Genomic DNA, 24,319 nt, shown 5'->3' with positions numbered 1-24,319 from the left:
TGGTCGGTTGAAAAACATGGCCGCCAGGGGGCGGGGCAGTTTTCCGGACATAGCTATAAAGTTACATTTTAAGTCACATTTTTATCTCTATCATGAAACTTGGTCAGAATATTGGTTTTATTGACATCATGGACGAGTTCGAAAATGGCCAAGATCGGTGGAAAAATAAGGCTTTCATATATGGTGTGGGGCAGTTTTCTATATATGTATAGTTTGTTTGAAACTGGTTCTGGTCCGTCAAAAAACAAAGCCACCGTGGGGTCATTTTCCATATATTTTATGCAGTAAAAGAAGCTTGTGAACACCCTTAAAGTCACTTTTTTTGCCAATCATTATGAAACTTAGTCAGAAAATTGGTATTATTGATTTTTCAGACAAGTTCGAAATAGGTACTGATAGGTGGGGCAGTTTTCTCTTTTTGTTTATAATATAAACATGTGAAAACTCTAGAAGTTGCATTTTTAGCCAAATCGTCATGAACTTTGGTCAAAACTTTTTGTTTCCTTGACACTTTTGAGTTGTAAAATTGTTCTGGTCAATCAGTATTAAAAACCATGTCTACCAGGGGGTCTGGTAATTTTCTATGTATGCTTATATTAAATACTTTGGAAGACCTTAACCTTGAATTGAAGTCAGCCTTTGTCATATAAATGTTCTGAATTATTTAAGTTTAACTCGTTTTTCTTTTGATCTCATTTCATCAGGTGAACGACCTAGGGCCTCTTTGCTCTCTTGTTTGTGTTACTTGTTTTGTTGTTTAAGTAGATATCACTTTCTGAAATAGTCAGAAGTGGTTGGAGTAATGTCAAATAATAATTCCTCATATTAGCATTCTATATTAAGTTTGGAACAATATGCAGAACTAAAATAACATATACTTAAGTGATACATGAACCAGTTCTAATGAAATCTTTCAGAAAGAGTAAATAATCACATGTTTTCACCTTATAAACCACTTTCTTCTTGGGCGTTGTTAGTCCTTATTTTCTTTTTTTGTTTGTTCATAAATCCATTGACACCAGCTGGAACCTACACTACTGTAGAAGTAAGCATAAGCAATTACACTACCCCACCCACTTCTGACCATTTCAGAAAGTGATATGTCCTTTACTGTGTTTGCATTTGTCTTACTTATTCTGAATAAATACTGAAGAACAGTTTGAAATTCGTTAGCGGTTATGTTGTTTTATAATTTATCTTTTTAAATTTGATAATTAGAATAAGAGATTTATAATTTAAATTATCAGCTTTTATGCAAAGATTTGAAGCTCAACTTTTGTTAAATCTGAATAAAGTTTTTATTGAATCGGATTGTAATGCTCACCATTATAGTATCTGCTTGATACTTCACTGCAGCTATTTAAGTGTTATCTTGAACGCGCGTTCCGGTCTTTTAAATGTAAGATGTTTAGTTGTATGTAGTTGAGCATGTGCATGTTTTTTGTGAGAAACTAATTTGCATAAAGCCGAATTGAATACCAAAACAAACCTACTAACATCGATGAAGCAGAAAAAAGAGCGTTTAGATTCTTATACATGTAATTACAATATCAGTCTGCATGTGCATATGTTTTTAATGGTTTGGCTAAAAGACAATATAATTTGGGATTTATTCGTGCATGAATTTAGTAAGCGCCTCCTTTTCCAATACGCAGTTTCGACTGTCTACATGTCGCACATGGCATAATTAATCCAAGTAGCCCACCGCTCGATTTCCTCGTGCGCTTCGTGAAGGCAACTCGCTCCATTGAATATTAAAGCCCAGTCAAATGATATACTTAAGCCAATCAGAATAATGTACCCAAGTAAAACATATATAGGGCACTAGTTTCAATAACACATTAATAATCCGGTTGAATATATGTATATATATATATATATATATATATATATATATATATATATATATATATATATATATATATATATATATATATATATATATATATATATATATATATATATATATATATACTCAACTCAGACCGATCTAGTCAAATGGTACGTGTATCACCACTCATATAAAACTATACCGACTCGTACTAGCTTTGAGAACTGTGCATGTTTTGGTATTATTGACACAGCTGAGTAGGTGATTTTAGCTTTAGTGAAAATGTTGACGGACGACGAAGAAAGACCGATCACATTAACCAGCCCTAAAATTGATCAACAAATAACCCAATTTTGTGTCACATTTGAATAATTTTCTATTTCCTCAAAAACGAATTATTTGACCTTTCAAAAAATAAAGATCGAATTGCAGTATGAATATTTATTTTAAACATGTACTATATACATTACTATATTCATTCTTTTGCAATCTAACAATGAAATGATAAACATGATTAATCTGTTTTGCCAAGTTTGCAATGTCTGTAAATGTGTACAACAATATGAGATAATTTATTTTAGCAAAAAACAACAACAAAACGTTTAACTACTTCATGATAAATTCCAATAACAAGAATATCAATTTGGTGTTGCTTATCGACATATTGTAAATAAAACTCGAAACGAAACTTACTTGAACTAAGCTAACTTAACGATTAAATTTGCAAAATATAACCACTTTTTAAGCATATATTTTTGCATATGTAATTAGGAACCATCCAATATTTCAGTCAAGGCCAAGAACAAAGAAGTCGCACGTTCAATCGATTCAGGAATTGACAGTTGCTCCCGCCGCATTTCACACAAATGTTCTAGGACGGGTATGAAGTCATCTTTACATCCAAAGTGTGGTTTCTTTACAAAGTATCTCTCTTGAATACGATCAATGGTTTCCAATTCGCAAAGAAGCCGAAATGAAAAACCTCGGGTTCCATACGCCTCAGGCTGGTAGTAACTTACTATCGGTATCCCATTTGGTGCTTCCACATTTCTTTGCTGCCGAATCCGATGAGAATTCCATAGATGGTTGAAAGAGTTCAGATCGCGTTGTATTAATGGTATGAAACAGAATCCAAGGCATTCTAAATGCACAGGACCATCAATCCGAAGCAAGCCGCTGTCTATCATATCCTTAAAATAGTTTCTCCAAAACACAGTAAAACGCATTCTTAAATTTACCCACAAACGTTCAATTCTTTGATTGCCAGTGGATCTCCCAGTGATGTAACTGTTCATTCCAGACATGTTATCCCTGTCATTAAACCCAAACGCTATCTGCATAGCCCGTACCCAAACGTTTTCTGTCCCTGCATCGCCACGAACAAGACGTGGAACGCGACCAATCCGTTTCACAAAGTAAACAAAGAAGCCCGCGATAATTCGAGGGTCAGTATTCGAATAACATGCCTCCAGCCATAATATGCATCTGGAAAATCCATCAACCGCCCCGTGTATAGCAATTCCAAAAGGCTTTAGCTTATCATACTCATCAATGTGTATAGTAAAATTAGGACCTTTATTGGTATAGACTCTGCGTCGCAGGCGATGTGCAGACCTGAGAGCAACACCCTCAGGATCAATTACCTTCAATACACACCATGTTGTTTCTTGGGTTACTTTGACATTTGTGGTTGTGTTGACCAGTTTCCATATAGTTGTATAACCACATACAACCATCCCTCTTTTATATAATGAGTGAATCGCTCGTATAACGTCTAGAAGAGGAGACGACGCGTTGCGTCTTTTGAGCCCTAACCTTCGCAGTATCCATTTCAGTTGACTCAAACTGAGAGTAGTGTTGTGTAGAAAAAGCAACAATCCACATATATCCAGACGCGTATAGCCCTGTTTGTGATATCGCGAAATCCAAACAGCCCATTCTTGATTTGAAAGTACAGCTAACGAATAGTCAACATATATCAGTGCCACAAAGACACAAATCTGCAATATAAAAAAGTTGTGAGTCGTTAAACACACGTTTTGCATGTATTCGTTAAAGAAAAATATCTTAATGAATCAATCGAGATTTGAGCTCTCTAAATGCTCATAAAACTCAACGAACACATTAATATTTATTGTTTGCAAACAGTGTATGCTATTTTTACCTTTATACCAAGCATTCCTGCTGTAAAAATGGACTGTCTGAGGTCTTGCGTGTTTCAAAAGAATATACCAGAAACTAAAAATCTGTTCGACGCCGGAAGTCATGAGCCAATGTTGCAATAATGTGATGATGTCAAAATTTTACGACGACATGATATGAAAAAGGTGTCATGGCGTAAAAAAAAACTCATCGTGTCGACTAAAACTATGATGGCAAGTCATATTCACTAGAACATGACGCCATAAGTTATGTAGATTTGTCGACTTAGATCATGTCGACCAAATATATTTTCGGGAAATATTTACGTCGATACTTCAACTTGTTGTCGTTATGACGAGTAAAATTAAGGTGGGAAAAGCTACAAAACTATGTCGACATACCATGTTATTTCACAGTAAATCGATATAAATTATTCCGGCATGACCACATTATTGGGGTGTACCATATACGTTTCCGTATAATACAGAAACAGTTGATACGGTGATGGTGTAATACAATTCAACATGTGTGTGATAAGCAATGTGGAATTATAATGTCCAAGGTGACAACGAAACTGATTTTAAGGAAAAAGCATCCCGCTCGACCCAACATAATGGGGATGAAGGTAAAATATGTTCGTGTGATCATCGCCATCCTTATCGTTATCAATATAAGCGGTAATATAATCATAATTACACTTTCTTTTCTTGATCATTATTCTAGTATAATCATCGTCATCCTGAGCAAAATAAAACAGTATGTGGTAAATAAACTATTGTTCGTTGCCCTTTACGCGACGGCCTAGCAAAATCGCCACAAGGCAAACGATTTTATAATAACGACAAGACAAGCGTTTTATTCGAGATCAGTACAGAGTACATAATCTAGAAAATAATGTGATTTAATACCATAAATCAGAGGTCAGTTTGTTCAGATAATGTTTTTAACAAAAAAATGCAAACATTGAATCAAATACAGTTTACAGACTACGTAACATACACTTGGAGAGTGATGTATTATACGGTAAACAATTATATCAAGTGCAGATGTGACATAGTTTGCAAAATTTTAAGACCATATGCGTTAACAGATCTAATTAAAGAAATTAATGTATATACAGAAGGTCTAACGTAAAATCTTCTATCGAGAAATCTCCTCCTTATAGTAGTGTAACATGGACAAATTTTTGCACTCTCATTAAGAATTCATACGGGACGTTATGGTTTTAGTAATATACCAAGAAACGAAAGATATTGTTTGTACTGTGGTAGTCGCGATCTTGAAGACGTGTACCATTGTATACGTCTTCAAGATCGCGACTACCACAGTACAAACAATATCTTTTGTTTCTTGGTATATTACTAAAACCATAACGTCCCGTATGAATTCTTAATGAGAGTGCAAAAATTTGAAGCGTGTAACAAAAAATCCTCAGATTAACAGGCAATATATCTAGATAGTTTTCATAGGCAAAGTTAATTTTGTAATGAGCGTAATCTGTTATTACTGAACGACGCAATAATAACCCTTGCCATTCTTGAATAAAGTTGCTTGTTACTCGCTCCTTAAATATGAACTGAAAAGAAATTCATATATTTTCTGGATTTAAAAATACCCCTGAAAACCCCAAATCATCTAAAAGTTTCTTAACACAGGACACCCAGTTAGAGTGACCTAGTTTACAATCTTCTAAAGCTCTAATACTAGTATACAAATGGAAATAGTTAAATTATCGCTCTGCAAAATCTTACACCAATACGATATCATTCTCGTATACCTGGAAATATATAAAGGGTATCGACCCAAGTGGCCGTAAACTCCTACAGATGAAGTTGATGTCCTTACATTTAATATAGATTTACACAATTTTAAATGCCCACGTTCAACATCTTTTGACTTGGTAAAACCCCAAACTTCCGACGCATAATTAAGTGTAGAACCTACAAAAGCATCGAACAATTCACAACACGTCTTTGGACAGAAATGATTGTTTTTTTTTTAATTATATAACAAAATATTCAAAGCTTTTAAAGATTTGCCAACTATGAACTCATTATTTGTAACAAAATACTGTTTTATATAACTTTTCAATGAATTTTGGGAATTCGGCGCATTTCGATGCATTCTTTGATCAAATAAAGATCCAATATCATCCAACACAAGTCTTTAAACAATTTAGAAGAAACTAACGCACTTTGAATACAATACAAAAATATAATACAATAACATCCACATATAAGCGTCTTTTAACAATTCAACTTTTAGACCTTCCAGACACCTTTCACACCAATGACTCACGGGATTGGGCACAGCTAATTTATAAATTTCTATTCGAACAAGGAATGTCATCATCATCTTCATGATCATTATGCGCATTTGCCATCGGTGAAACTGACCGAAACGTTGTAAGCTACGGAAGCGTATATGGTAGACCCCAATAATATGGTCATGCCGGATTAGATTATATCGACTTACTGTGAAAAACATGGTATGTCGTCAAAGTTTTGTAGTTTTTTTTATAGAAGCGTATATGGTACACCCTGATACTGTGATGATGTCAACATTCTATGACGGCATGATATGAAAAAGGTGTCATGGCGTAACAAATAACTCATCGTGTCGATTAAAACTATGATGGCAAGTCATTTTCACAAGAGCATGCCGCCAAAAATTATGTTGATTTTTCGACTTAGATCATGTCGACCAAATATTTTTTCGGGAAAAGCCGGAAACATTTACGTCGAGACTTTAACATTATGCCGTTATGGCGAGTAAAATTAAGAGGAAAAAACCTCCAAATTATGAAGACATACAATGCTATTTCACAGTAAGTCGATATAAACTAATCCGGCATGACCATATTATTGGGGTGTACCATATACGCTTCCGTAGTTTTCCCCTCTTAAGTTTACTCGCCATAACGACATCCGCCCACTTGTTTATTTATTTTTATTAAATGTACAAATTATACTTATTTAATTTGTGAAAAACACATCGCACAAGACCGAAATTCTCGTAACTCTTTGATTGTTAAACAACGTTTTTACATTATGTGGTCACTAAGTATTAACCTATTCAATGTGGCATTCTCACTTAAACATGTTGTATTACAATCCTTTCTAAATTGATCTTTTTTCGAAATGATGTATGTTTTGTATTTAATTGAAACGCATGCTGTTATTGTATAGGTACGTTTATGACGATTAGCTGTTTATATGCTTAAGTCAAATTAAACTACTCTGTTATGTTCTGTTCGATCGGTTATCAATTGAAGTCTTTTGTCGACCCACACGTTTGTCTACGGTAATATCAAACAACATACATTTACCCTTTAAAGTAACGAGACTAATCATATTAAAATGAATCGAGCACATATTTTAAATCATAATTTGCAATTATATCGTATGCCATTAGACCAAGTGGGAAACCCCGTTCGATTTATTTAGTTCTGTTAAACTCTTATCATTACATTATTAATGAAACTTAACTGCTTATCAAATTTTAACAAAGCATTCAATATTAAAAATCTCCGATAGCGCATCTTTTCAGAAACATCACTTGCATTAGACAAATAGCTTTCTTTTGATAAAAAATATATGAGTCGTGCTCTGTGAAAAGGTGGTTTAATGCATGTGCATAAAGTGCAATCCCAGATTAGCCTGTGCAGTCCTCGCCGGCTAATAAGGGACGACACTTTCCGCTTTTATGATATTTTCTGTTTAACGAAAGTCTCTTCTTAGCTAAAATTCAGTTTTGGCGGAAAGTGTCGTCCCTGATTAGCCTGTGCGGACTGCATGGGCTACTGTGGGATGACACTTTACGCACATGCATTCAACCCCTTTTCAAAGAGCGCGGATCAATTATTGTATGTGTCAACCGTGTGAAGGTATATAGCATGCTGTGCGGATTTAATATCGAAAAATTAACTATTCTGATATTCGTGAATATTAAATCAGATTTACCATTGACAAGGCTTCAAATGTGTTGGCCGAGAACTATCAATCTTCCATTGATTGTGAATAATTGATATCAACGCATTGTGTTTTAGATGTTCACACGATAGCATAACATGCATTTTGTTAATGATTTAAATCTAATTATGAAAGGTTTAATGGTTCTCAATTGATGTCCCAGATGTGGCAAGATTGCATTTTCAATAACATGTTATGACTTTGTACGTGTTTCACGTAAACGATAATATTTAAATCGTATTTGAATACAGATAGGTGCTCATTTTACGTTAAACTCAAACATTCTTTTTCTTCCAGTAACAAGCATGTGTTTGTATTGGCGAGTCTTCAAACGAAGTAAAAAGAACACCACTCGAAAAACATTGTTAAAAATCTTAATGTCGCTGCTGACTTGATTGGCTTATCATAAATATAAGGTGTGCCAAAACATTCTCTAATATCGTTTGGAGAATCGTTAACAGTTAACCGTAACATGTTGACTATCATTCTTTTCAAAACACCCCTGAATCATTTCGCCAGTATTGTTTCAAACATCGATTATAACCAGACCATGCATCTTAAATTTTTATTTCAAAAGTCGGCGAAGATGAAGTCGATTATTGGGTCGACATTTCACCAGGTATGTCAATGCACATCGAATTAGACATGTAAGATTATAATAACGGCGCATGTCAGAGAGTCCCGTTGCTATGTTCGCCAATTACTCTATTTTTCACGTCGCTTCAACATGGCCTATTGATATCGGTTGCCGGGCACTCGTTGTCCACATGAAAATATATAGTATGAATCAATTCATGTCCCTTGCAAATAGCAAACAATGCCTCAACGGCGTTAAAATACTCAATCTTGTTAATGGTTAGGATAGGTCAAATAGCACGCATTGATTCTTGAAATATTTGCTCTGTATTCCGTTACGAGGATTTAATTTATAAACCACTGTTTGCGATTCCTGATATATAACACATGATTAAATATTTCCGTTCTCCGAGTTTTCTCGGTATTCCATATTAGCCTGTGCAGCCATGCATTAAGCCCAGATTTCCCAGATCTATGCTTATTGTCCCCTATCGGTGAAACCGGATGGGACTTAAGGTTTGCGCTCTTTGCGTCAGTCTGTCTGTCTATCAGTCTGTCTGTCAGTCTGTCTGTCAGTCCTTCACACTTTTCTGGATCCTGCGATGACTTAAGAAGCTTTTCAATTTTTTTCATTAAACTTGAAACATGGACATATGGCAATATGGAGATTATGCACGTCAATTCATTTTGTTCCTACGTCAAGAATTCTGGTTGCTATGGCAAAACATATATACAAAAAATGAAAAAAAAAACATTACTGACAATGGTGGAGTTTCATCGGTAGGGGACCATATTGCTTGGCAATAATCTCTTGTTATGTACTAACATTATTGTGCGGGTGGCCCAAACAAACTGTCTGCATGTGCTCAAAAATCTACATAAGAAATTAAAAGGTGCATTAAAAGCCAGTCGATAAATCAATATTTTAATTTTATTTCATTCTCGATTCCGCATCATTGGATCGTGCAGTCATGTATCGCGTGGTTTATCTGTTTGGCAATATTTTGTATAAACAGACTTAACAGAACCGTCTAATTCGTCAAATACGTTAATGGCCTTCCATTGATCGGCTCTATGGTTCCTTTTTTATCCGACGGAAAGTTCATATTGAAAATGTCAGCCGATACTAAAGGTGTGCTTAATTTATTGAACCGAACCAAGAATTTTAATCGGGTAGTTTGTAAAAGTAATCTACCAATGTGACCTCCACTTAGACATCAGTCAACTACTGCGTGTGCAAATACACTTGTATGGCTTTTATCACTAAAAACGTCATGTAATTCAAACATTTTCGCAAAACAACATAAGCAACAAAAATCTAAGACATTGTTGATAAGATTGTATTTACTGACTTGCCGTTTTTGGAAGGAGGAATTGGAAAAATAGTAAAACTCTTATACAATGAAGAAAAACGTCTTACTACTAGCGCTGATGGACCAAAATAAAGTTAATATAATGAATGAATTTTGTATCTTAGAGCTTTAGAAGATTGTAAACTAGGTCACAATAACCGGGTGGCGTGGCTAAGAAACTTTTAGAGGATTTTGGGTTTTCAGAGTTATTTTTAAATCCAGAAAATATATGTGTTTGTTTTCCTTTCATATTTAAGGAGCAACTAAAAAGCAACTTTATCTCAGAATGGCAAGGGTTATTATTGCGTAGCTGAGTATTAACAGATTACGCTCATTATAAAACTAACTTTGCCTATGAAAACTATCTTGATATATTGCCTGTTAACTTGAGGTTTTTTGTTACACGCTTCAGGATTTGTGCACACTCTTTAAGAATTCATACGGGCCGTTAGGGCTCTAGTAATATACATTTTGTACTAAGAAACGAAAGATGCTGTTTGTACTGTGGTAGTCGCGATCTTGAAGACGTATACCATTGTATATGTATTTGTCCATGTTATACTATAATAAGGAGGAGATTTCTTAATAAAAGATTTTACGTTAGACCTTCTTTATATAAATTCAATTTTTTAATGGGATCTGTTAACGCAAATATCCTTAAAAATGTTGTAAACTATATAAAATATGCACTGGATATAAGACAATCTGTTACCGTGTAATACATGCACATCACTCTCCAAGTGTATGTTACGTAGTCTATTCACTGGTTTTTAATCAATATTTGTACTTTTACTGTTAAAACATTATCTAAACAAACCGACCACTGATTTATTGTATTTAATTACATTACTTTCTAGATTATGTACTCTGTACTGATGTCGATAAAATTCTTGTCTTGTCTTGTCGTAACAATAACTAAACACTGCAGTGGTGCGGTTTATAAATGAAACGACCGAAAACAAATGCCAGTTTACCTTTATAATTTTTTTACAATATAAATCGTTCTGAGTAATATTATATGCACTCTTTTGTATGTATAACAGCAGTAAACGTAACAAAATAACCTTGAAAGCATTGATACTCAATCTCAGAGTTTCAAACAAAATTGGTTTACAAACGCTTGATTTTTATTCTGTATACAAATTTGTAAACGTTGATGTAACACATTATTATCCATAACAATCGTACCCTTAATGTCAAAATTAGTTAAGAGTATGAACAGAAAATAAGCGAAAGTCGGGAAGAAGTTAGTAGCAAACACTTCGTGGCTATGCGCAGTTATATTTAGTAACAAACACTTCGTGGCTATGCGCAGTTATATAAGGTAACAAACACTTCGTGGCTATGCGCAGTTATATAAGGTAACAAACACATCGTGGCTATGCGCAGTTATATATATATGCTATATTGTTAACGTTCTGCACATGAATATACGTGTACATGAATAGTAACGAATATCCGTAGTAAAAATTTAAAATGCTAAATATGAATGATCTAATTTACGAATACGTTGCGCATTTCAACGGAATATTTGTATTCGTATAATACAGGTGCATTGAGGGCTTCCATAAAGATTGAGATTTTTTTTATGGATCCAACGGTAAATGCATAAGAGTTGTTTGTCAATGTCCTAAATGCGGCAAACATATAGACAATAGACGAGTCCTGAATGTGTTCAAACTATTGTAAATTATATTACAAAAACTTTATCCAATTCACTTACGATAAATGCTAGATTGTTTAGGTGTTCTCTTTTAAAATGTAAACGTGCTGTTTCAATTACATTGCTAATCAAATTGGATTGTGTCCGTCATGCGACCAGGTGGGTTCGATCCACAATTTTAACTTTTTCATTTTAATTCCCAAAACATAACATACCCGCCAAATACTTGCAAGATTAGAAAGTTTCACAATGAGCATAAGGCTTTCGATTAAATCGCTCCAGTCATGACTACTATGAATATTGACTAAACAGAAAAAAATACTTCATTCTGACTTAAGCATATAAAGCCCATCGTCCTTAACATACATTCCCAAAAAAGAAATAAATACACAACGTACATCATTTCGAACAAAATTAATTTATATTATATACATGAACTAAAATAATTCTTAAGAATGTCACATTGATGGGATAGTAAATACATAGTGACTACATAAGGTCTTACATAGTTTTATAATTGCATCAATTATCAATTATTATGTACCTAATTTCTTAAATGCAAAAACGCAATTATTTTAAACTACATATATAACATATGATATGTTCCCGTATTTAAAGCATTTTAATCTAGAATGCTATTTTCCGGCCAAGCTTAAGAATGTTTCTATTTAGTCTTTAAATGAAACATTCAATCAAACCGGGTTTTCAACTCGAACTCGTGTGTTCTATTTAACTGGAAATTGACCTGCAATATCTACAAAGGCATGTCCCATTGACTGGAACAAATTTTCTTGTCAACGACGCAATTATTTACAGGCTCGCGCAGAAACATGTATTGAGCATTCCAGACGAATTACTACTCAATAAGTTCTCTATTGAAAAGTCTTCGAGCAAAATCAATTTTCAGTCATGTGAGTTAGCTATCAGAAGCGTTTTATCAAAGCAGTTTATTTACCATGTAACCTGTGTCAAACAGCGCTATACCATTAGTCTTGAGCGGTTGTCGTATTGCCTTACGTCATAGCAGCTCGAACATCGAACGGGAATTATTGAAATGAACACTAAGTAGTCGTTGCTTTAATTAAGTCAATTCAATTTTAATTAATGCCATAAAGTAAAACGGATATTGTCATTGTTTTGTTTCGAAGAAAAGTTTAAGCTAATTGGACCCATCGTGATCCTTATTATTTATGTGTATTTTGTTGAGAAGTAATTTGAAAAGCAATTCGTGAAATTAATAAAAGTTAGCATTAAACAGAGTACATATATCAAAGTGTTTTAAATGTGTTACCTCAAAGACACATTTAAAACGGTGGTGATGCATCAATGTGAAATAGGCGTGTGAAAACCAATGTGGGATTATAATGTCAAAGGCGATGATGACAAAGCTGATTGCAAGGAATAAACAGCCCGCGCGACCTCACAGAATGGGGATGAAGGTAACATTTATTCGTGTTACCATTTTAATTTTATTCTTGAGCACTTGGCGTATTTGGTTGCATACTTTTACGTAAGTGACTTGATAAAATCATACAGCAGCATTACGGAAAATAAAGTTTTTAACTGATTAAGAACAAACTAACATGACTTTAAAAAAATACAAAACAATAATAAAATAATATCAAATACAATATTCTTACAAAAAACTTTGTAGACCTTAATGACACCTTTCATTTCCATGCGTTACGGGATTGGACATATTTTATCTATACATTTTGATCCGATCAACTGAATTTATAAAATAATCATGGATATGTCATCAGCTCAACAAACCGATAATAGGGGTATTCCACTACGACCCGATTCCCCACGATTTGTCCCGATTTCAATATTTTGAGGTCGGGGACATTCGTAACTCAATCGGCGAAGGTCCTAACTCATTCCTAGCTAGTAGCGGGCGAGTCATGAGCTCCCAAAAAATGGCGGCCAGTTTTAAAACGTGTTTAAAATTTGACCAAGACCTCCAAGACTGAATTTAATGTCGTAACAGTGTCGTAGTACGTTCTTGGGCGTCGTAATTGAATCTTAGGTAATTCGTGATTCAATCGGGGAATCGGTGATCACGTGATCTGTCTACGAATCATTTTACGACTTTGTCAAGACTCTCAAGAGTTCACCCCGATTGAGTTGCGAGCCCGCTAAGATTCTCGCGATTGAGTTACGAAACAGTTACGATTTTGTAAAGAATGATAAACAAATAATATTTTTCCAGCATGTTTTGTTGTCGAATAACCCACAGTAAGGAGTATATTTTTCAATACTCCGCCATTCTTAGTACAAAGTGCACTATTTAGTGACGTCATTGAATTGTACAAACATTTGACGTCGTTTTCATTCATAAATATATTGCAAATTACGTCACTTTCATTGAGAACAACACTCATAGAAACTAAATGACGTCACATGTATTAATTCTTTTGAAAAGCTGACATGCTATAAATGTTTTCTTAATTATGTTTCTTAACAAACAAATTCTTAGCAGGCGTGGTCATGCCACTTATCACCAAATATACAATTTGTTGTTTCATTGCATTTATATACGTGCTACAGTTTTAACATTTTTTTAAGAGCGGGATTTAAGCATGTGCATTTAAATGCAATATTTATTTATTTATTCGGAACTATTTTCGAAACATCAAGCTCCGCCCATAATTTATTGCTGAATAACCCACACTTTATTTCCTTCTTTGTCTATAGAAAACAAGTCGCGTGCCGTGTTAGAATCAATATCAGTAGCCTAGATATTGGCGCCGAGTTCATGGGTGCGTTCGGTGAGGTCCTAGCTTAGTCATGACCGATCTGCATCGTTCTTAGTACAGTCGCAGTATTCTTACACATTGTAGTGAAGTTGCGACCCTATTCGCAAGACTTCAACCGAACCTCACGATTCGTCGTAACTCAATCGTACCACTGTCGTAATTGAATCGCAGACTGTCACGAGTCTTCCCGATTCAATAAATGTGAGAAATCGTAGCGAATCGTGAGCTTGTTTTAGTAGTGTAATAGGGCCATAAGTTGTTAACAGCAGTTATAAAAAACATATTCATTGTTAATGTCAAATTGTATATTTTACATGTAAAAATTGCAATGCTGAAAAATTTCAATGTTAATTAGTATATGGTGGCAAAAGCTGTACTTTATACATGTTTCATTAAATAGTTTAATTTGTTAAAAACACATCTCAAAAGACTGAATGCCTTGTAAATCTTTGACCTATAATGCTGTTTTTTGTCGACCAACATATTTGTCCACAAAGTTAGCGAACAACATAAATTGACCGATATGAAGTAAACTAGACCGACATAATTGAAAAGAATCGATATCTATTAAAATTATAATTTGCAAATGGATCGTACTCCGTGAGACGAAGACGGGGCACGAGTTCGATTTATAAGTTTCTTTTAACTCAATCATTACCTAATAAATGAAACTATCATATCATAACTTCTTATGAGTCGCAGGTTTTATAAAGCATTCAATATTTACAGATCTCCGGTATCACATCTTAAAAAAAGACTTCAATTGCTTTAGACAAATTGGTTCCTTTGGATAGAAAATATATCATCTTTGTCGTATGAGCGAAGATAAATATCTTGCGATGGGTATTTTAAATAGAAAAATTAACTATTCCGCTACTCTCGTGAATATTAAATCGGATTACCCATTGACATTGCTTGAAGATTGTTGGTAGAAAACTATCAACCTTCTATTGAATGTGAATTTTTTATAAGAACGCATTGTGTTGAAAATCTTCACGCGATAGAATACACGCATTTGTGAATTTTTAAAATTTAATTATGAAAGGTTTAATAGTTATTCATTGATGTTGCAGATGTGACAAGAATGATTACATTTTACCATCGTGTACGTGTTTAAATTGCACAATCGCATTTAAATTAAAAAAGCTGATTTTGATTCAGATATGTTTTTATTTCACGTAAAACTCATGCATGATATTTTTACCCAGTAATACGCATGCGTTTCTTTAAGCGACTCTTCAAAATTCGGAAAAAGTACAACACTTCCAAAAACGATTCGTTTCACAAGATGTTTAAAATCATAGCATCCAACTAACGGTTCACCTTGATTGGCTCATAAGTTATAAATTTCTCTAAAATCGTTTCGAGAGTTGTTTACCGTGACATTAGGCTATTTTCTTTCTTAACACCCCTTTATTATTTCGACAGAATCGTTTTAATCGTTTAAACATCGATTAATAGCAGACTATGTCGCTAAAGATTATTTCAAAAGTCGGTTAAGTTGAAGTCGATTATCGGGCTGTCATTTCACCAGAAACGTCTACGCACATCGAACTTCGCTTGTGATAATTGAAATGTAAGATTATAATAACGGCTCATTTCCGCGAGTCCCGTTGCTATGTGCGCCGAAGAGTCCATGTTTCGAACGTCGCGTCAAATGGCCTATTGCTGATGGTTGCCGAATACTCGTTGTTTCGATAAAAACATCGTATGAATCAACTCATGTCCCTTGCAAAAGGCAAACTAAGTCACAACGGCGTAAAAAAATACTCAACCTTTTGTATTGGTTATGCGAGGTCAAACAGAACGCATTGATTCTCGAAGTATTTGTTCTATATACAGTTACCAGGATTCAATTGATTACCTTCTGTATGCAATTCCAGATATACTAGACATGATTAGGTATTTTCCTTCTCTAAGTTAAAACTATTAACTTAAAATAAAAGACTTTGAAAAATGTGGTACAAATCAATGACGCAAATTTAGCATGTGGTTCTAGTTCAGATCGTTAAGACAATACATTTATACAAAGTATAATTACTTGTGTATGGTATAAATACATAACAGTGTCGTATGTTTTTTTTAACGCGAGCTTTACAGAAATACTTAAATAGTTAATCAGCAAGTTCGAATTATAAACGACTATACAAATGAAACGTCTAAGAACATTCTTGAAATTTCTTTGCAGCTTTTTACTGGGATATCGTAATTGAGCTTACCGTAATCAACGCATATCAATGTACCACGAAAAATGCTTATGTATATAAGTAAACATGTTCAGAAGGTGTAATTTATTCATAAAAAAACAACATATTTACTGAACATTTTAAAAGGATCGTTTGTTCTTAACCAGATCACATAACAGTTTTGATAATGTACTTGATAATACCGAATATGTACTTGATAATACAGAAAATGTAGTGATAATACCGAAATTGTACTTGATAATACCGTAATTGTATTTGATAATACCGAAATTCTGCATTTCTGGACGTTTTACCGGCTATAATCTGGTCATTTATTGACTGAACACGTGTGGGAAATAGCGAGTTTGTCACACATTGTACCTTCGTGTACATGCACGAACAAGGAATATCGATATGTTGTTAACTGTTAGGCATCTCAGGATTATATCAATTTTCTTCAATATGTGAACCAAACACACAGAAACAGTATATACGGCATGACTTGAGGACACGCGTTTAACAAAAATAATAATAATAATAATAATAATAATAATAATAATAATAATAATAATAATAATAATAATTATAATAATAATAATAATAAAAGCTTTATTTACAGAAGGTTACACATAAAGACAATGACACATTATACATATTATGCAAATGAATCAATACTTTTTTACAATGTGGCCTTCTTAAAATATCATGCATAAATAGGTCTATAACATGTAAAACATTTAAACAATATTTTCTTACACCAATACATAACACACATTTTGCCTTTTAGACAGACACACATGAAAAATCATTGATTAGAAAAAAAGACAACAACAACATATGACATATTATTGATTAGAAAATAAATGTGCTTTATATTGCCTTTTAAAAGCAGAGATAGAGCATGCCATTCTTATTCCAATCGGTATACTGTTCCAAATATCCATGCTATGGTATGAAAAAGCTCGTTTCTTATAACCTGTATTTGAATTGATAAAGGTTCGACTAGAATCACCCTTACTTTCCGACCAGCTTGTGCTTGTATAATAATACAGAACCGAATGTCCGTAAACATATAAGCGACAAGTTTATATTAATTTCTTAATTGAATGAGGTACGTTTCCCTGCTTTGGTCTTTAACCCATTTATGCCTAGCGTCTAGAAAAAGGCCTTTGCAAACAGCGTAGACCCAGATGAGACGCCGCATGATGCGGCGTCTCACCAGGGTCTGCGCTGTTTGCTTAAAGCAATATTGTAAGAAATGTTTTAAATATAGAAATAAATATACTAGACATCCCAAATTTTAGATATAAATTGATCCAATTTAGAAGGATAGGAGAGTACACTAGGCATAAATGGGTTTAAACAACGGAATCAACTAGTAATGAGCAAAATAAATATTTCACAGTGGTATTGCTTTAAGATGTACCAGTTCGCTCCCTATTTACTTTAAAAACCTCGTGTTGGTTATAAAAACCATAGTTCTGCATTATGACCGTTGCTATAAACTGACAAAGGGGTTTTATGCGTAATGTCCGCCATATCTATATTTTCAGAGTGAAGTTAGTTATTTCAAGCACTCTCTCAAACCCTCCATGTAGTTCTCTATAGAAGATGATATAGTGATAAGTTTTTAAGTGTTTGATTATTAAATACACAAAACTCCACTTTAGCGATAAAGTGCGATTGTAAACAACAGAAAAGCGAATCAAAAGGCATCGATAACACTTTCAATACGTTATAGATGAAACATTGCCCTTGGTGGGGTTTCTAAATATTAGTTAATGAAAATCAAAAGAACACAACGCTTGTAAAAGCGTGCATGAAAGTGCCATTTCACCAGACTATTTCAGACGTTTTCCTGTTCCGTAAAACATTACTATAAAACAATCAAACGTGTGAGGCCATGTGCCTTATATTCATATGACATTTTGTTCCACTTCCTAGGAGTGCTATAGGTGCGTTCTTTTTCCGCGGATTGTTGAGATGTGTTGCTGCTTAACCCATTTATGCCTAGTGCAATCTCCCATCCTTCTAAATTGGATCAATTTATTTTCAAAATTGGGGATGTCTAGTATATTTATTTCTATATTTAGAATATCTCTTACAGAAATTCCTTTAAGCAAACAGCGCAGACCCTGATGAGACGCCGCATCATGCGGCGTCTCATCTGGGTCTACGCTGTTTGCCAAGGCATTTTTTCTAGACGCTAGGCATAAATGGGTTAAAAGAACGAGTCAAAGGAGTTGGCAAATGCAGAAAGTTAATCATATTTAAAGCTTATGTGCATACCAACATAATTTATGTAAGACGGAACTTAACTACAACATTAAATCACAAATCGTATACCAGAGGCAAGGGATAGCGAACAAACTACATACATGTGTAGTGAAAAGGGGTACTACTTATAATAAGCTTTTCTTGTGTGAGAAAATAACACAAGAGCATAACGTATAAAAAATTAAACGTTTATGCTGAACAAACACAGCTGTTCACAAGTTTTCTACCATTATGTACACAATAGCTTGATGGATTCCAAACGAAAACGATGTTGTTGTTTTTTTTCCAGCTGAGGCCCGTGCTCGATTTCCGGATGCCGACGTTGGCCAACAATCGTCAATTCCTACTTCCGTTAGAAGACATTGCCACGCAGACGAAATCCCGCCTGCTGAAGTTAGAATCAAGCCCGCCTTCCAGTCTGCGTGACGTCAGGCATGCGCTTGCTTCAGAAATCAAAACGGTCCAGAAACGACTTACTCGATTAGAACGTTCTTATTATGGCGTAGGAAAGTCCATCAATCAGGAAGTGAAGAAATACGCCATGCCCATGAAGATCTTACTGCGCATGCTCGGGTATTTTGAATTGTCGTCTGTTAAAAGCGTCGAAGCGGCCATAAAGTACGGATCCGACCCAACACGATATAAGGGCGATCCAGGAAATGTAAATCTTCTTAAAGAATTGTATGCGAAGGTGCAGACTTTTATTCCAGTCAAGTTTGATGAAATTGCAAGCGACTGTAAAAAGATGTTGGAGATCATGGAAAAGTATTGTATCAGTTTCTACGAACCCGTTGGCGAAATCGAAGTGGAAACGGCACTGCACTACGAAACGCAAATTCGCTCGTGGAAAAGAGTAATTCTGGAAACTTTAGACAAAATTAACACCCTCATAATGCATTTCAAACACAGAGGAGTTCATTATACAATGTTTAGCGCCACTGTAGCGACTTTTTGTCAGAAGAGTGAATGCGAAACGATACCATTTCTAATGCTCTTTGCCGAAGCGTGTACAAACATAAGAACGGTTTTATCTATATTAGAACAGTGGCTGAAATCGGACGAAAACTATAGCGTGTTTTTGCAAAACGATGTGTCAGACTTGGAGAGGCAAAAGGACGAGCAGGTACGGACGGTGAGGGAAGCCAGTGAGCAGTATCATTCTGCGCTGTTCAAACTGAATCAGATTGAAACGGAATACGCAAAACTGTTTTCGGAACTAGAGCATCTTAGGGAAAAGGAGGACACGAGCGAGATCGAAGAGACGTATCTGTTAAATAAGTGTAATGAGCTAGAAATGGATATGGAGTTTAAAGAAGGCCGACGCGATGCACTAAGTAAACAACCATTGGATACGGATTCGTTGGAATCGCTGGCTATCACGTGGGACAACCTGAATGAGGAGATTCGCTTCCTGAAGGACAGTTTGCCGGCGGTGAAGCGGCAACTTTCTGTAGTGAAGCAGAGGCGGGAGTGGATGCGGGAGAGACGCAATCACTTAGAGAAGGTGCAGAAGGAGTTGGACCAGCAGAGCAAAGATGTCAAGGTCACCAGCGCGCTGAAGGGACAGCGGGAGGCAGAGTTGGAGATCATGGAGCGGACGCTGGAGATCTCACGCGAGCTTTTGCTACACAAGACCAGCAACAACTCGGTGGCGAAGATCTTCTATGACTTGCCGATCACTGCCAGAAACCACAAACTCAAGTTGCCGAGCATTTCAAATGGGACGGACGGTAAGACAGCTAGATTGTTAATATTGTTTTAACTAACTTGATATCAGCAATGCATTTCATACATAATTAAAGTCAGGGAATACAATTACGAGTATTTAAGAAAAATGTTTTCATTTTCGTACCAGCATCTATAAGACTTTGCCATCATTAAGAGATTTATGAACAATACAAAACTAGTTATATTACTTGAATAATATAACTTGTAGACGTTGAACGATTATTAAACTCGGCATTTTTAACATATGACAAAGTATTATCATTTGTTGCATTCGGATTTAAACTACTATGGGTTTCGAAAACCCGATAATTGTAAGCTAGTATTCAGATAGGGTAAATACATATGCATCCTTCAGAGACAGTGTCGATTTTAGTTTCAATTTACCAAGTATGACGAGAATCTGGTGCCATAATAGTATACACATTTTACAATTATTTTAACATACTAAATATGAATAAAACTCATTTGAGACGCGTTCTGAGAAAACGGGGCTTTAGCATGTGCGTAAAGTGTCATCCCAGATTAGCCTGTTCAGTCCGCACAGGGTCGACACTTTCCGTTTTTATGGCATTTTTCGTTTAGAGAAAGTCTCTTCTACACGAAAATCTAGTTAAGGCGGAAAGTGTCCTCCCTGATTAGCCTGTGCAGACTGCACAAGCTAATCTGGAACGAAATCTTTACGTACATGCATTAAGCCCAGTTTTCTCAGAACGCGACTCATTTTATGCTGTATACGTCTAGGTGCCCTGGATAAATCGTGCGAGGTGGTTGTGCAGTCGATCGGACAGGACTGGATGCAGCTGTACCGCGCGCTGCCCTTCTTTCCGGCACGCGGCGCGGAGACGATTGAAAAGGACATTGCCAGCATCGCAGTCGATGGTGCGCGCGGTCCTAAGAGTGACATAGCCGGCGTGGCGCTCGCAAGATGGCGACGGCACCACACGCGTGCACGTGCGGAGGATCTGAAACAGGGGCTGCGGGCGATCAGGCGACTGGATCTTTACCGCCAGGTAGAGCTTACTATACATCCGCCACCCGTCGAGGAGGAGCCGCCGGAGTACTTCCCACCGGAACTGGATCCCGCCCTATGGCCCCACTACCGGGACGTGGTGAAACTGGACAAACTGATCGCCGATAAGAGGATCACAGTGGAACAACTCCCGGAGGAGTAGTTAGTTATAGACGCATTTTAAACATTGCGATTACGGATACCTTTTAGGTGTTCAAGTTTTGTACACCTCATGGGACACATCATGGGCACGACTTCACGAATAGACGAGTGTAAGAAACTGTTTTTTATTCGAATTATGCAAGTTCAGATTATACGAAGCGTGGTTTGATTGATTGTATATGAGCGGTATAGGTATAATGATTTATCTGTAAGTCTGTTTAAAAGATCACTTGAAGATTGGTTATGTTTGGCTTTGCTCACAACATAAGTGTATAAAGAAGATAGACAACGTGTGAGACTGACAATGTGTTCTTTTTTCGCTTTCCCAAGAACAACTGTATTGTAAACTCTTGATAGATTTTCAGATGGGGATACGTGTATATATGTATGTATGTATTACACACACGATATATGCGTACATAACGAGCAATTAATTAACCCAGAACTGTGATATTTTAAGTATTTCTTTAACTCTCGTAAAGACAGCATGTTGTTTATTATTTGTATTTTGCATTTATATGTGTTGCCTGTCTACTTCAATTATGTAGATCTCTTTTACGCTTGTGATCTTTATATTTACATTTACAAAAAAATATTGTTTGCATATGTTAGTTTCCACGCTGTATCACGTGGTTCTAAAGCAATGTTCCCTTCTGGTAAGCGTGTCCTATGAGATAACAGTGTCTCCGGGTCCCATGGCGACATTTTATTATGAATAAAACAACATTGCAAATAATGAAATAATACTGCACGTGTACTGGTAAAAAGTTCATTTCTTAAATGTTGATGACCGACATGCAACTTTGAATCTAATTAAAGTACATACTTGATAAATCATTTTATTCTGTGTTGTTGTAGTTTGGTTTTAAGCAATTGAGATAATCCGTAACATCAAATTTTACAGGAATAATCAATGTGAAATTGTTCTTTGGTCCTTGGCGAAGCGTTTCTCAGTTAAGTAAGATATCCTTTCGTTGAGTGTAGATTTGTTAAACTCGCGTTTGCCTACATATGTACATAATGATAAATACTCAAAGATAATGTCTGATTAATGGGAGCAAAACGAGGTTCAACGGATAATATTAGGTCAATACTTTTACCATATTATGTTCTGCAAAAGATTTATTGAGTTACCCCTGAGTTTATTTTAAGCATTAGATTAATTAAATTTTGACTAAAGTTAACGACACTCTATTTCGATATACAAACCATTTGATAACAAGATAAAAGCCATCACTAAAAGATATTTCTATACCAGTAACACGTAGAGGAAACATTCACTTTATACAGCAAGATAGATTATTTCACACAGTTCTAACAAATAAAATTCGTGGACATAAATATATAATTTAACTGGGCCTAATGAAGACTCTTCTGGAACTCTGAATGTTATATAAGAGTATTTGATGAACTACCTACCGTCTGTCTTGAATATATGAATGTAAACTTCTTTTTTATCATCACAAAAATCTGCATGGAAAAAAAATACGGAATGATCGAACGTGTCAAATGCCTTCTCTATGTCTAAAAGAACCATCCCTTCTAAATGACCTTTTTCCATATCCACCCACCTGAAATATGTTAGGTGAACTAGATATGTATCTGTACATACAAGCACAGAATATCCACTTCCGAAACATGATCACCCATCCATTATTTGCTCCCGAACGTCATCGGAAACTTTTACGAAACTTAACGGTCATTATCCGTTATATAGACTTATAACAACTTTTAAAAACATGTATTTGTGAAACACTATGTCCCCCCCCCATACATTTTACCTTTGACCTTGACGGATGGCATTGACCTTGACCTTTCACCCCTCAAAGTGAGCAGCTCTATGAGATACACATGCATTCCAAATATCAAGTTGCTATCTTCAATATTGCAAAAGTTATGGCCAATGTTAAAGTTTGACGCAAACTAACAAACCAACAAACAGACAGGGCAAAACAATATGTACCCCAGTATAGACTGGGGAACATAAACTTTCTATTCTAATTCTAAAACGACAATTCCTTGAGGTTTGGTATTGTATGTGTATATAATATGTAATGTTAGGTTTGTTTAAAAAATGCCGTTGTGGTCGAATTGGCGCTCCCTGGATATAAAGTGTTTCCCCTACATGTAGATAGAGAAAGTTTTAAACATATTCTGCTCCTACGCTATTTAGATGCATGAACGAAATACTATTTGGTCTTTATAATAATTTAATGGTCCTGTACAAAGTTGTGTCAAATTATATCCAAGGTAGAGCCCCCAGGCGGTCGCATGGTAAATATCAGCTTTAAACGAAAAATGATTTTATAAATTTTCTTCTCTAAAACCACTAGGATTTTTTTCTATGTAAATCAAATAGCGGTCTTCAACCGAACGTATTCAAATCCCTCTGGCACCATGTTTTCCTATGATTTTAACTAACAAAACAAATTGCACAAACATAAAAAAAACTTAAATATCAAGTACTTATAAACTGCGCTAACGTATTGAAGATATAGTTTCCTATGATACTAACTTTCAAATACTTTGAAACAATTATATGGGACGTAACTCAAACAACGGTGATGGGAATATACATTAAGTTAATAGTTGCTGCTTTATTTTTGTATGCCGTGACTGACTGACTGACTGACTGACTGACTGACTGACTGACTGACTGACTG

General features: G+C 35.2%; 1 protein-coding gene across 4 annotated transcripts in view; it reads left to right on the top strand.

Moving 5' to 3' along the window:
- Positions 1-22,493, top strand: part of LOC127868008 (uncharacterized) — a 36,866-nt gene extending 14,373 nt beyond the window's left edge. The window contains exons 1-3 of one of the 4 annotated variants that reach the window (XM_052409566.1): positions 4,457-4,598; positions 19,047-20,487; positions 21,227-22,493. In XM_052409566.1, the coding sequence (XP_052265526.1) occupies positions 4,527-4,598; positions 19,047-20,487; positions 21,227-21,657 (1,944 nt within the window). In that variant the 5' untranslated portion in view covers positions 4,457-4,526 and the 3' untranslated portion in view covers positions 21,658-22,493. Of the gene's footprint in view, positions 1-4,456; positions 4,599-12,739; positions 12,975-18,283; positions 18,436-19,046; positions 20,488-21,226 lie in introns of those variants that run through there. The other 3 variants (XM_052409565.1, XM_052409567.1, XM_052409564.1) reach the window with 3 other exon arrangements.
- The last annotated feature ends 1,826 nt before the right edge of the window (positions 22,494-24,319 follow it).

This window comes from Dreissena polymorpha, chromosome 2, assembly GCF_020536995.1.
Source record: "Dreissena polymorpha isolate Duluth1 chromosome 2, UMN_Dpol_1.0, whole genome shotgun sequence".
Lineage (NCBI taxonomy): Eukaryota > Metazoa > Mollusca > Bivalvia > Myida > Dreissenidae > Dreissena > Dreissena polymorpha.
This window is presented reverse-complemented; position numbering and strand designations above follow the sequence as displayed.